This window comes from Bubalus bubalis, chromosome 9 (assembly GCF_019923935.1).
Source record: "Bubalus bubalis isolate 160015118507 breed Murrah chromosome 9, NDDB_SH_1, whole genome shotgun sequence".
NCBI classification, from domain to species: domain Eukaryota; kingdom Metazoa; phylum Chordata; class Mammalia; order Artiodactyla; family Bovidae; genus Bubalus; species Bubalus bubalis.
The window spans coordinates 42,908,326-42,922,043 of record NC_059165.1 but is presented as its reverse complement, the minus strand read 5'-3'; the positions used below and the strand labels follow the sequence as shown (position 1 = coordinate 42,922,043).

Genomic DNA, 13,718 nt, shown 5'->3' with positions numbered 1-13,718 from the left:
TCACGTGTTTGGAGAAGGGAATGGCACTTTCAACTCTGTTTTTTGGAAATATTGTCCTGGCAAGACTGTGGAAGCTATGTTGGAGAGGAGTACACCTGGAGGCAGAGAGGCTCCCCAGGAGGCTCCTGCTGTTGCTATTCAGACAGGAGAGGAGTGTGTCAGCTAGAATGATGGCAGCAGTAACAGCAGAGAAGGAACAGAGTCAGAGCCATTTAGGACTTGGAACTGAGAGGAGCTGGTGACTGGAGTAAGAAGGAAGGGTGACTGATTCTCTGTACTTGAGATTGTAGGTGTTGTGATGGGTTCACTGGTAAAGGAACTCCAGAAGGAAGAATGAAAATTATTTGGGTGATCTTGAGTTTGAAGTGCCCCTGGATGATGTCTAACAGGAAGTTGGAAATGTGGGGCTGGATGGACCTACAGATGCCTCAGTGGGGATTGATGTCTTGTAGGAGACAGGAAGAATAAAAGAAAAGCAGGCCCCCACTAGGGCCACAAAAGAAATTTATAATCATTGATAAACTGGATGCTATAAGGCATGAGACTCTTGGAACAAGTCCAGAGGGAACAGTTGATAATCTTGAAAACAAGATATGATCCTGGGGTCAGAAAACTGACCACAGCCTGTTTCTCAACTGGTGTCTCAGAGGCACATGTTTTATGTATCTGGTGGAAAATCTATAGATAAGAATGTTAGTCTTAGTTACTGATTTGTTATTGATTACTGTTTCCTAATTACTCAATGGTTAATGATCATTTTGTTCTTTGGCCCTGAAGGCCACATGAGTTATAGTTTAACTCCCCGTATATTCTTTCATTCACGGCTGAAAGTATAATAAAGCCGGCTTGGATTCAATTTCTGCACCTTCACCTTGGAGCGGTGTTGGTCCCCTGATCCTCGCTTTTCTCTGAATTCTTATGTCTTCTTTCTCATTCTCTCGCCATATCGCGCTTTCAGAAACCCTGCTTGTCAAGCCTGTCTCGACAAGTGGTGCCGAAACAGGGACCCCAAAGTAAATCCAGACTGCGAAGCTCGCTCCTAGCCGCGGAGAACGCAGGGAAATCTGGCCAGCTAGGCGGAAGAGGAAAGTACTTCCTAAGTGCACCCCTGCGGATTTGTCAATCAGGGTAATAATGGGGCAAAATCCTTCTAAGCATAGTGATTATATGCAAGTGTTAAAAACTTCGTTTAAAAGTTCGGGGGTCGAGATATCTCACTCCTCTTTTAAAGAATTGTTTTCTGCCATTAAAAAATATTGCTACTGCCATCTCTGGGGTCGCACAGAATCGGACAAGACTGAAGCAACTAACTTAGCAGCAGCAGCAGATACAGATAAAGGGACTTTGAGGCATGAGGAATGGGACGAAGTTATGCGTTGCCTGCGCAGTGCCTAACAATGCAAAGAAAAGATTCTTTTGTCTGTATAGTCAGTAGGGAATCTTATTAGCACAGCTTTAGGGCTGCTGCGGGAGAAGACAATGGCACCCCACTCCAGTACTCTTGCCTGGAAAATCCCATGGGCTGAGGAGCCTGGTAGGCTGCAGTCCATGGGGTCGCTAAGAGTCGGACACGACTGAGCGACTTCACTTTCCCTTTTCACTTTCATGCATTGGGGAAGGAAATGGCAACCCACTCCAGCGTTCTTGCCTGGAGAATCCCAGGGACGGGGGAGCCTGGTGGGCTGCCGTCTACGGGGTCACACAGAGTCGGACACGACTGAAGCGACTTAGCAGCAGCAGCAGCAGCAGCAGCAGCAGCAGGACTGCTGCAATCTGAAGCCTCAGATTCAGGGGATTCTGTAGAACAATACAAGAACAAATGGAGGAAATGAATTTATATGATAACATAGGTGATGAGGAAGAGAAACAATCAATAAAAATGAAAAATAAGAGCCAAAAGAATGATAGAAGTCAAGAACAGATCTTTCTTGCTCCACCAAATGCACCTTTTGTCGAGCCCCCTCCTTTCAATCCTGAAAACCCTTGGGATGATGGATTTGGTTTTAAACCACAGATAAATGTGCCTAATAAAACGACGCCTTTACAAAAGTGAGCTTGTATGGCACAATTGCAGGGGGATGAAGACGCTTTAATTCCCCCTGTGGCTGTAACCCAAATCCCACCAGATCCTCAATTCCCACAAGGAGGAATGCATTACGATTAAAATGCCATACCATTTAAAACTATAAAGGAGATAAAACAGGCATGTACCTAATATGGAACTAATTCTCTTTATATCATGGGACTAATTCAGGGACTTTCACAAGCTGAACAGTTAATTCCTTATGATTGAGAAATGATAGCCAGAATTTGCCTATCCACCTCAGAATTTTTACAATTTAGGACCTGGTGGCAAGACGAAGCAAATCACAAGCTCGCAGAACTGCAACAGCCAACCCGCCAGTTGATACAACACTTGATCAATTAATGGGTAGTGGGGCACATTTTGGCATTCAAGCTCAGTTACAATTTAGTAATCAGTTACTCACTCAAGTGAGAATGATATGTTTAAAAGCCTGGGAGAGAATAAATCCACCTGGACAAGCCTCAATTTCATTTACTCAAATGAAACAATCAAATGGGGGAACATTATGTAGATTTTATTGCCAGGTTATGTCAAAATTTAAATAAAACAGTTGCACAACCTGGTTTGAGAGATTTGCTGATGCAAGTTCTTGCATATGAGAATGCTAACTCAGAATGTAAAAAGGTGATTCAGCCTCTCAAAACACAGGCTGCCCCTCTAGAAGAATATCTTAAAGTTTGCCAAGATATTGGGTCAGAACCATATAAAATGCAACTTCTGGCTCAAGTATTATCTAAAGCTAATAAAAAGACAGATATGAGATGTCACCAACATGAAAAATTGGGACACATTAAAAAAGACTGTAAAGGAAGAAGATGGTCAGTTGATAAATTATACTATTGGCTCTGATGCCACTCCTATTTGTGTTGGTTTTGGAAGTATATGTCTTAAAACAGGATATCAAAAGTGGCTGTCGGTTGTCAAAGAATCAAATGATGATAAGACTTCCCTCTTTCTGTTAACTGCTCTTAACTTTTTTTAGAAAAAGAAGAAACTTCGAGCATGATGAATCCACCTGACCTTCCTGATTGTGTTACTGAAATTAGCCATGGTATTGAAAATTGGTTAAGATGGAAATTATGCAAAGGATCAGAAAGTCACTTATTATTAAGTGTTGCAGAATGCTCCATTATCGATTGTGGACCCTGAGGAACCCCTAAACTTATAGAATCTGAAGTGTCTTCTCCATGGGTATACAAAGATAAGACATTTAGTACTTATGGTAGTCAACCCCTCATATGGCATGGGATAGGATTAGCTCCCCCTGTGTCTCCTTTAGATCATTATCCTATTCATGATGAAATATGGAAAATACCCATGGCATTAAAAGCACTAATTGCTTGAAGGAACAATATACTAAATATATTTTAAATGACCGAAAAGCTACCTTTAATTTTACAAAAATCTCTACCCACACTATTCAGACTTGTGTAAGAATTCCGTTTGTTTTTATGATCAGACCAGCAAAATATGATCCCAATTTGGGATTAGTAACATGTCCTAACTGTTCATTTTATACATGTATAAATAATACCATTCCTTTTAATGAAAGTTGGCAGGGTATTTACATTCTTAAAATCAGAACTGGCATATGGGTTCCAGTTGATTTACAATGACCTTGGCAAGAAAGCCCTACATTATATGTTATTGAAGAAATATTGAAAAATCTTAAATGTGTTAAACGTTTTCTGGTATTGCTAATTGCACCCATCTTAGGCATTATAGCTATTACCACTACGGCAGCCGTAGCCGGAATGGCTCTTCATACATCTGTACAAACAGTTCATTTTGTATAAGAATGACATAAAGATGCCAATTTCCTTTGAACCACTCAACAAATAATTGATGGAAAGCTGGCCTCCCAAGTAGCCAACCTTCAAAAATTTGTTATTTTATTAGGAGATCAACTAGTCAGTTTACAAAAACAGGTGAGACTAAGATGTGATTGGAACTATACTTTCTTTTGTGTAACTGCTTTCAAATATAAGATGACTCAATTCAAATGGGATAAAGTTAAACAACACCTATTGAACCAAGATAATATTTTTGTAGATATTCAATATCTACAAAAAGATATAATAAAAGCTTTTAATAAACATCTTGACCTAATTTCTGGATCAGATTTTCTTGATACTGTTGCTAATAATCTTTTTTCTTTTAATCCCTTAAAACAGATCAAGACATTTGGATATGGAATTGCTCTGGTTATGGGAGTGCTATTAATTATGTGTTTATGTTTCTGTATAGTCTGGAGAAGAATGATCAAGAGACAATGAAGCCAACAACAGCAACTAACATTTCTCACCATTTCTCATCATGTGCAAAATCAAAAAGGGGGAGATGTAGGACACAGGAAGAATAAAAGAAAAGCAGGCCCCAGCAAGGGCCACAAAAGAAATTTATAATCATTGATAAACTGGATGCTATAAGGCATGAGACTCTTGGAACTAGTCCAGAGGGAACAGTTCATAATCTTGAAAACAAGATATGATCTGGGGTTGGAAAACCGACCCCAGACTGTTTCTCAACTGGTGTCTCAGAATCACATGTTTTACATATCTGGTGGAAAATCTATAGATAAGAATGTTAATCTTAGTTACTGATTTGTTATTGATTGCTGCTAAGTCACTTCAGTCGTGTCCAACTCTGTGCGACCCCATAGACGGCAGCCCAACAGGCTCCCCCGTCCCTGGGATTCTCCAGGCAAGAACACTGGAGTGGGTTGCCATTTCCTTCTCCAATGCATGAAAATGAAAAGTGAAAGTGAAGTCGCTCAGTCGTGTCCGACTCTTAGTGACCCCATGGACTGCAGCCTACTAGGCTCCTCTATCCATGGGATTTTCCAGGCAAGAGTACTGGAGTGGGGTGCCATTGCCTTCTCCATGTTATTGATTACTGTTTCCTAATTACTCAATGGTTAATGATCATTTTGTTCTTTGGCCCCGAAGGCCACATGAGTTATTGTTTCAGTTCAGTTCAGTCGCTCAGTCGTGTCCGACTCTTTGCGACCCCATGAATCACAGCTCGCCAGGCCTCCCTGTCCATCACCAACTCCCGGAGTTCACCCAGACTCACGTCCACCGAGTCAGTGATGCCATCCAGCCATCTCATCCTCTGTCATCCCCTTCTCCTCCTGCCCCCAATCCCTCCAAGCATCAGAGTCTTTTCCAATGAGTCAACTCTTCACATGAGGTGGCCAAAGTACTGGAGTTTCAGCTTCAGCATCATTCCCTCCAAAGAAATCCCAGGGCTGATCTCCTTCAGAATGGACTGGTTGGATCTCCTTGCAGTCCAAGGGACTCTCAAGAGTCTTCTCCAACACCACAGTTCAAAAGCATCAATTCTTTGGCACTAAGCCTTCTTTACAGTCCAACTCTCACATCCATACATGACCACAGGAAAAACCATAGCCTTGACTAGACGAACCTTTGTTGGCAAAGTAATGTCTCTGCTTTTGAATATGCTATCTAGGTTGGTCATAACTTTCCTTCCAAGGAGTAAGTGTCTTTTAATTTAATGGCTGCAGTCACCATCTGCAGTGATTTTGGAGCCCCCAAAACTAAAGTCTGACACTGTTTCCACTGTTTCCCCATCTATTTCCCATGAAGTGATGGGACCAGATGCCATGATCTTCATTTTCTGAATGTTGAGCTTTAAACCAACTTTTTCACTCTCCACTTCCACTTTCATCAAGAGGCTTTTTAGTTCCTCTTCACTTTCTGCCATAAGGGTGGTGTCATCTGCATATCTGAGGTTATTGATATTTCTCCTGGCAATCTTGATTCCAGCTTGTGTTTCTTCCAGTCTCCCCACATATTCTTTCATTCATGGTTGAAAGTATAATAAAGTCGGCTTGGATTCAGTTTCTGCACCTTCACCTTGGAGCGATGTTGGTCCCCTGATCCTCGCTTTTCTCTGAATACTTATGTCTTATTTTTCATTCTCTCGCCATATCGTGCTTTCAGAAACCCTGCTTGTCGAGCCGGTCTCAACAGTGTCTGATGACTGGCACCTCCCTCTGATCAAATAATTATTACTGTGATGATACAGTGTAAGTGCTGAATAGGGACTTCCAAAGCTTTCATATGTATCATCTTATAGGGGAGCATTCCAGACTATCGATATTATTCTTGGAGTTGTTGATGATAAGCAATAGTTACTGAGTGCTTATTATAGGAAAGGGCTGGGTTTGATGCTTTCAGAGCATTATCTTATTGTGAGCCCTTGTCCAGGTGTTTGGGGTAGATTCTATTATTACATTCATTATAAAGGAGAAGAAACTGATATTTGTGAGATTAAAACATTTGCCAGAGTTGGATATGTGACATTTCAAACTGAACAACCCTCATTGTCCTGAGACCTGGGCTAATTTTTCCGTAGTGCCATGACAGTGCCGGATGCACCACACAGGATCAAATATCCTCCCATCCAAGAAGACTAACAGTGAAAAAGAAGGTGGTCTTCTCCCCTCTCTTTCTTCCTTTGATTATACAAATGTAACCCACTAAGTACTTGAGGCAGCACAATGCTCACCTGTCTCCTTGTAAGTCTTACAAACATCCTATTTTAATGGATCACTTCTCATCTATCACTTCTCAGGCTCTGGCTCAATTTTTTCTGTGCTGAGGCATAAGGAACCTGAGCTATTTGGAACCCCTGGAAAGCCACCTAGTGGTGTCCAATCTGATACCATCTGCCTAGGAGCATATAAACCAGTCAGCTTTCACTTTCTTTCAGGCCAAGAGCATCATGCACCCTTGGGTAGCCATCCTGGGCCTCCTACTCCTTCTGACAGGTAGGTGCACAGGTGGGCTGTGCTTTGGAAGCCCTGAGGATGGGGGAATATAGCGGATATGTAAGTATGGTCGAGCAGGGTAGATTTCTAGGGCATTGTTTAAAAATAATGGGGTCAACTGGTAAGCAAAGAACAAGGCTGAAACCTTAAGCCAAAGAAATTGCTTAAACACTAAGAATTATAAAATCAATAGCTAGATGAACAAGGCATGATACAGCACATATGCATCTGCTGCCATTTGTGTTGTTCATGTTTATGCATGAACTTCTCATGTGTATGTAGTAAACAGCAACCATTGTTTATCATGGCATGGAAGGGAACGGGAAGAAGAAATGGGGATGGATGGGAAGGAGAATGACCTTCCCTCTTTTCCAGTGGCTTAAGACTCCATACTTCCAATGTAGTGGGTGTGGGTTCTATCCCTCATTGGGAAACTAAGATTCCCCATCTGTGCTGTATGGGAAATTTTTTTAATAAATAAAATATATTAATTCAAAACATTCTATGAGATAGGGGAGAAAATTAATGATAGATATATCCTAAAATTTAAAAACAATCTTTACAGGTGGAATATGAGTAAAAGTACAATTTTAAATTATACTTCTATAACAAATTTTTTAAATTAATATGTATTATCTTTGTGATACAAAATGATATTAAGCAAATTAAATATTATCAGAATTCCAGTGAAGAAAATACTCTTATACTATGTAACAATGAGTGTCTTATTCCCAAAGCATTTCCCAGACTCACAGTTTAGTCCTAACTATGAAAAGTGAAAGTGAAGTTAGTCCTATTGGACTCTTTGTGACCCCATGGACTGTAGTCTACCAGGCTCCTCCATGCATCCAGGGGATTTTCCAGGCAAGAGTACTGGAGTGGGTTGCCATTTCCTTCTCCAGGAGATCTTCCTGACCCAGGGATCGAACCCAGGTCTCCCACATTGTAGGCAGATGCTTTTTACTGTCTGAGCCACCAGGGAAGTCCTGACTGTGATTAGCTGTTAAGTCTCATACTTCTTTTAGGAACTTTTTGCCGATGCGCAGTGTTTAAGCCACAGCCACAGGTGAGTCTTCCTGCCTGTTTCTAAGAGGCAAAATTTAGTATTTTATTGAATATTCTCCAATTTTTTGGTTTTGCCTGGGTAAGTGGACTGTGATTCATTGCACAGAGCTCAAGAAAGGATCCCTGCTTAAATTTTTTGGAATGACCCTAAAGCCCATAAGACTTGGTTTCTCCTAAAAGTATTGTAAACCCATTTTCCTAAGAACTGACTTCTAAAGAGTTTACAAGACTTCTGCTTTCCAGCCAATGATGTTTAATAAAATATTAGACTTTTTTAAAAAATTTAAATAAGAGAGGGTATTATGAAGTGACTATGTTCAATGGCCATTGGAAAATTCAAATAAAAATTGAAAATCAAAACTTTGAATGCAATAGAGTTTTAAAACCAGATTTTAGTTAAGACAGTGATTGAATCTAGGAGAAAGGAAAAGCCACCAGTATGTTTTATATATTTAATAAACGGATACCTGTCAAATACAGGATGAATATCCACATACTCGTGCATTACTAGATGTCATTTGTTTCAATCAAATCTTTTGGAGAAAAGTTTGATCATATTCACCAAAATGGCTGAACATATATCTGACCTTTGTCCTGATACTTTCTCTAGAAAATCTGTCCTATTGGGAAGCATAGGACATTTTCATCAATCGAGAAAAATGTTTATATGACCTTTCATCTTCAATCATATCTAATAAATAGTGATGCTGCTGAAGAACATGTTAACATGGAAATTTGCTCATACTAAATTCTAAAAACTCATGATACAGTCATATAATTTCAAACCAAATAAGCTATATGAAAAAAATTAAAATTATTAAACTTAAAATATTGAGACCTCATGTTCTCATGCTTTGGTTTCTCTTTATTTACAGATGGTGTAACCTCTTACTCTCAAGTGACTGGAAGAACCGGTGAGTCTGTCAGGCTACCCTGCTTATATGCTGGAGAAATCACAACCGCATGCTGGGGCCGAGGGGAATGTTCTTGGTGGAGCTGCAGAGAAGACATTATCCAGACTGATGGATACAAAGTCACTTTTCAGAAGGACAGACGTTATCAACTAAGAGGATATATTGGTGAAAGGAATTTGACCTTGACCATAGAGAATGCTGACCCATCTGACAGTGGCTTGTATTGCTGCCGTATTGAGAAAAAAGGGTGGTTCAATGATATAAAAATCATTCAAGAGTTGAATATAAGAGGTGAGTTTGTGTTCCTACTTCCTTTGATCACTTCCTGTAGGTTCCCAGAGATAAGAGTTTTCTGTTTGGTATTAACTTCCTCTTCCTTTAATAGGGAAATAGGAGGTTCTTATAAGTTTTGTTTTCTAATAACTCTTCAGTAGAATAACTTGTATTTGTGTGGAGTGAAATATTAAGACTAATTTTGATTCAGGATCATAGGCTAGAGGACCTTTCCAGTCAGCATCTCCTAAAGTAGTGCTTCAGGAGTTCTAGTTGCTTAATGAAAATGCATTCACTGTTCCACACTGAGGTATATTGAACATTTCTATGGAGCTAAATTTATTCTATTTGAAGAACTACCCTTTTCTCAAGATGATATCTTAAGAGAATTTTTAAATGTTCTTTCTTAACATTTTAGGACTTACTGAGAATTTCACATATATAAAATAGATACTTTGACAACAGTCAACAGTCTCGTTGCGTATACATTGTTCAGTTCAGTTGCTCAGTCGTGTCTGACTCTTTGCCACCCCATGGACTGCAGCACGCTAGGCCTCCCTGTCCATCACCAACTCCAGGAGTTTACTCAAACTCACATCCATTGAGTCGGTGATGCCATCAAACCATCTCATCTTCTGTCGTCCCCTTCTCCTCCTGCCCTCAATCTTTCCCAGCATCAGGGTCTTTACAAATGAGTTAGTTTTTCACATCAGGTGGCCAAAGTATTGGAGTTTCAGCTCCAGCATTAGTCCTTCCAGTGAATATTTAGGATTGATTTCCTTTAGGATGGACTGGTTTGATCTCCTTGCTGTCCAAGGGACTCTCAAGAGTCTTCTCCAACACCACAGTTCAAAAGTATCAATTTTTCAGTACTCAGCATTCTTTATGGTCCACCTCTATCATCCATACAAGACTACTGGAAGAAACATAGCTTTAACCATATGGACCTTTGTTGGCCAACTGGGGTCTCTGCTTTTTAATATGCTGTCTAGGTTGGTCATAGCTTTTCTTCCAAGGAGCAAGTGTCTTAATTTCATGGTTGAAGTCACCATTCACATTGAATTTGGAGCCCCAAAATATGAAATCTGACACCATTTCCACTTTTCCCCCATCTATTCACTCTGTAGTAATCTTAGTTTTCTGAATGTTGAGCTTTAAGCCAACTTTTTTACTCTCCTCTTTCACTTTCATCAAGAGGCTCTTTAGTTCCTCTTCACTTTCTGCCATTAAACTGGTATCATCTGCATATCTGTGGTTGCTGATATTTCTCCAGGCAATCTTGATTCCAGCTTGTGAGTCATCCAGCCCAGCATTTCCTATGATGTACTTTGCATGTAAGTTGATGAAGCAGGATGACAATACACAGCCTTGACCTACTCCTTTTCCAATTTTGAACAGGTCAATTTTCATTCCAATCCCTAAGAAAGGCAATGCCAAAGAATGCTCCAACTACCACACAACTGCACTCATCTCACATGCTAGTAAAATAATGCTCAAAATTCTCCAAGCCAGGCTTCAACAATATGTGAACCATGAACCCCCAGATGTTCAAGGTGGTTTTAGGAAGGGCAGAGGAACTAGAGATCAAATTATCAACATTTGCTGGATTATCCTAAAAGCAAGAGAGTTCCAGAAAAACATCTATTTCTACTTTATTGACTATGCCAAAGCCTTTGACTGTGTGGATCACAATAAACTGTGGAAAATTCTTCAAGAGATGGAAATACCAGACCACCAAACCTGCCTCTTAGGAAATCTGTATGCAGGTCAGGAAGCAAGAGTTTGAACTGAGCATGGAACAACCGACTGGTTCCAAATAGGAAAAGGAGTTCGTCAAGGCTGTATATTGTCACCCTGCTTATTTAACTTATATGCAGAGTACATCATGAGAAACACTGGGCTGGATGAAGCACAAGCTGGAATCGAGATTGCTGGGAGAAATATCAATAACCTCAGATATGCAGATGATACCACCTTTAAGGCAGAAAGTGAAGAAGTAAAGAGTCTCTTGATGAAAGTGAAAGTGGAGAGTGAAAAAGTTGGCTTAAAGCTCAACATTGAGAAAACTAAGATCATGGCAACTGGTCCCATCACTTCATGGGAAATAGATGGGGAAACAGTATCAGACTTTATTTTTTTGGGCTCCAAAATCACTGCAGATGGTGACTGCAGCCCTGAAATTAAAATACACTTACTCCTTGGAAGGAAAGTTATGATCATCTTAGACAGCATGTTAAAAAGCAGAGACATTACTTTGCCAACAAAGGTCCATCCAGTCAAGGCTATGGTTTTTCCAGTGGTCATGTATGGATGTGAGAGTTGGTCTGTGAAGAAAGGTGAGTGCCGAAGAATTGATGCTTTTGAACTGTGGTGTTGGAGAAGACTCTTGAAAGTCCCCTGGAGTGCCAGGAGATCCAACCAGTCCATCCTAAAGGAAATCAGTTCTGAATGTTCTTTGGAAGGACTGATGTTGAAGCTGAAACTCCAATACTTTGGCCACCTCATGCAAAGAGTTGACTCATTGGAAAAGACTCTGATGCTGGGACGGATTGGAGGCAGGAGGAGAAGAGGATGACAGAGGATGAGATGGTTGCATGGCATCACCGACTCAATGGACATGAGTTTGAGTAAACTCCTGGAGTTGGTGATGGACAGGGAGGCCTGGTGTGCTGTAGTCCATGGGGTTGCAAAGAGTCGGACATGACTGAGTGACTGAACTGAACTGAACTGAATTTTGAACCAGTCTGTTGTTTCATGTCCAGTTCTAACTGTTGCTTCTTGTCCTGCATACAGATTCCTCAGAAGAGAAGTAATGTATTCTGCTAGTCTCATCTCTTCAAGAATATTCCACAGTTTGTCGTGATCCACAGTTAAAGGCTTTCACATGGTCGATGAAGTATAAGTACATGTTTTTTTAATTCTCTTGCTTTTTCTATGATCTAGCATAAGTTGGCAATTTGATCTCTGGTTCCTCTGCCATTTCTGAATCCAGCCTGTACATCTGGAAGTTCTCTGTTCATGTACTGCTAAAGCCTAGCTTGAAGGATTTCAGTAAAATCTTATGATGTGAAATAAGTGCAATTGTACAGTTATTTGAACATTCTTTGGCATTGCCTTTCTTTGGAATTGGAAGCTGAGAAGTCCCATAATCTGCCCTTCAAGCAGAAGAACGAGGACACCCAGTGATATAATTTATTCCAAATCTAAACTTCTGAAAATAAAGGGTGGGGAAGGCAATACATCCTAATTTGAGTCCAAAAGCCTGAGAGCCAGGAGTCAGATATCTAATAGAAGGAAAAAAATGGGTGTCTCAGTTCAAGAAAAGAGAGTAAAATGTGTCCTGACTCTGCTTTTTTGTTCTATTGGGTGGATTGGATAATGCTCACCTGCACTGGTTGGGATCATGGGTTGGATGATGCTCGCTTGCTTTGGTGAGGGAGGTCATCTTCACTCTACGGATTCAAATTTTAATCACTTCCAAAGATACCCTCACAGATATGTATGGAAATAATATTTTACCATCTATCTGGGCATCCCCATTCAAGTTGATTTGTAAAATTAAGCATCTCACACAGCTAGTGAACAATTGGGCTGAGGTTGGATTCCAGTTTTTCTGTTCCCTTCCTTCTTTTCCTCCTCCTGTTTCATTCTTGCACACACAAAAAAAACTATTAAATTGAATTTTAGGAGAACTTGACAGAAAGAAGTAGAGGTGAGCTTGAAGTTAATGACCTTTAGGTAAATATTTCTTAGACTGTATAATGAGGATAATAATGTACCTTTCTTGTAGCTCCATTGCACAGAATCCATAAGACATGTATAAAGCACCTTGACCAATGTCTATTTAATACTAGGATGTGAGTTACCTATGATGTGCATGCATGCTCACTCGTGTCTGACTCTTTATGACCCCATGGACTGTAGTCCACCAGGCTCCTCTTGCGCATGGAGTTTTCCAGGCAAGAATACTGGAGTGGCTTGCCATTTCTTACTCCAAGGGATTTTTTCTGACCCAGGAACTGAACCTGCATCTCCCAAGTCTCCTGCATTAGCAGGTGTATTCTTTACCACTGAGTCACCTGGCAAGCCCTGATAACCATGATGATGCCAATATAAAAACCTAATAAAGTTCAAACATCAGATTTATTATTTTTGTCAAAATATAAACCTTGAAAGTCAGGGACTGTGTCTTAGTCATAGAGGCTTCCCGGTGTCAAACACAATGTCTAAAACTTGATCACTATTTGTTAAAAATTGTTGAATGTTAAAAAATAAATAAATAAAATGAGGTGAAACATTAAACAGTTTAGATTCATTATTTTTTAATCTCATATTTGAATTATATCCAGTATTCATTGACTCGTGTCCTTCTATCAAAGCATTAGTTGCTTTTCAATACATTTTATAATATTCAAAATATTTCACTAAGATTTATAAAATTTCTATGAAGATTTATATTTCCCAACCCTAATTCCCAGTGTTATTTTTATTAGTACTATATTTAAATTGGTTCAGTACTCACCCCACATTGTTTTTTCTGAGCTTCTTCTGCATAGCTGAGGTCTATTTTGATTTCTGCCTTCAT

General features: G+C 39.9%; 1 protein-coding gene across 1 annotated transcript; it reads left to right on the top strand.

Moving 5' to 3' along the window:
* The first annotated feature begins 846 nt into the window (after positions 1 to 846).
* LOC112586854 (hepatitis A virus cellular receptor 1) lies at positions 847 to 13,435 on the top strand. The gene is made up of 4 exons (XM_025292358.3): positions 847 to 1,096; positions 6,824 to 6,881; positions 8,822 to 9,151; positions 11,927 to 13,435. The coding sequence occupies exons 2-4, from the start codon at positions 6,836 to 6,838 to the stop codon at positions 11,944 to 11,946; spliced, it is 396 nt and encodes a 131-aa protein (XP_025148143.3). The 5' UTR covers positions 847 to 1,096; positions 6,824 to 6,835; the 3' UTR covers positions 11,947 to 13,435.
* Positions 13,436 to 13,718: the final 283 nt, after the last annotated feature.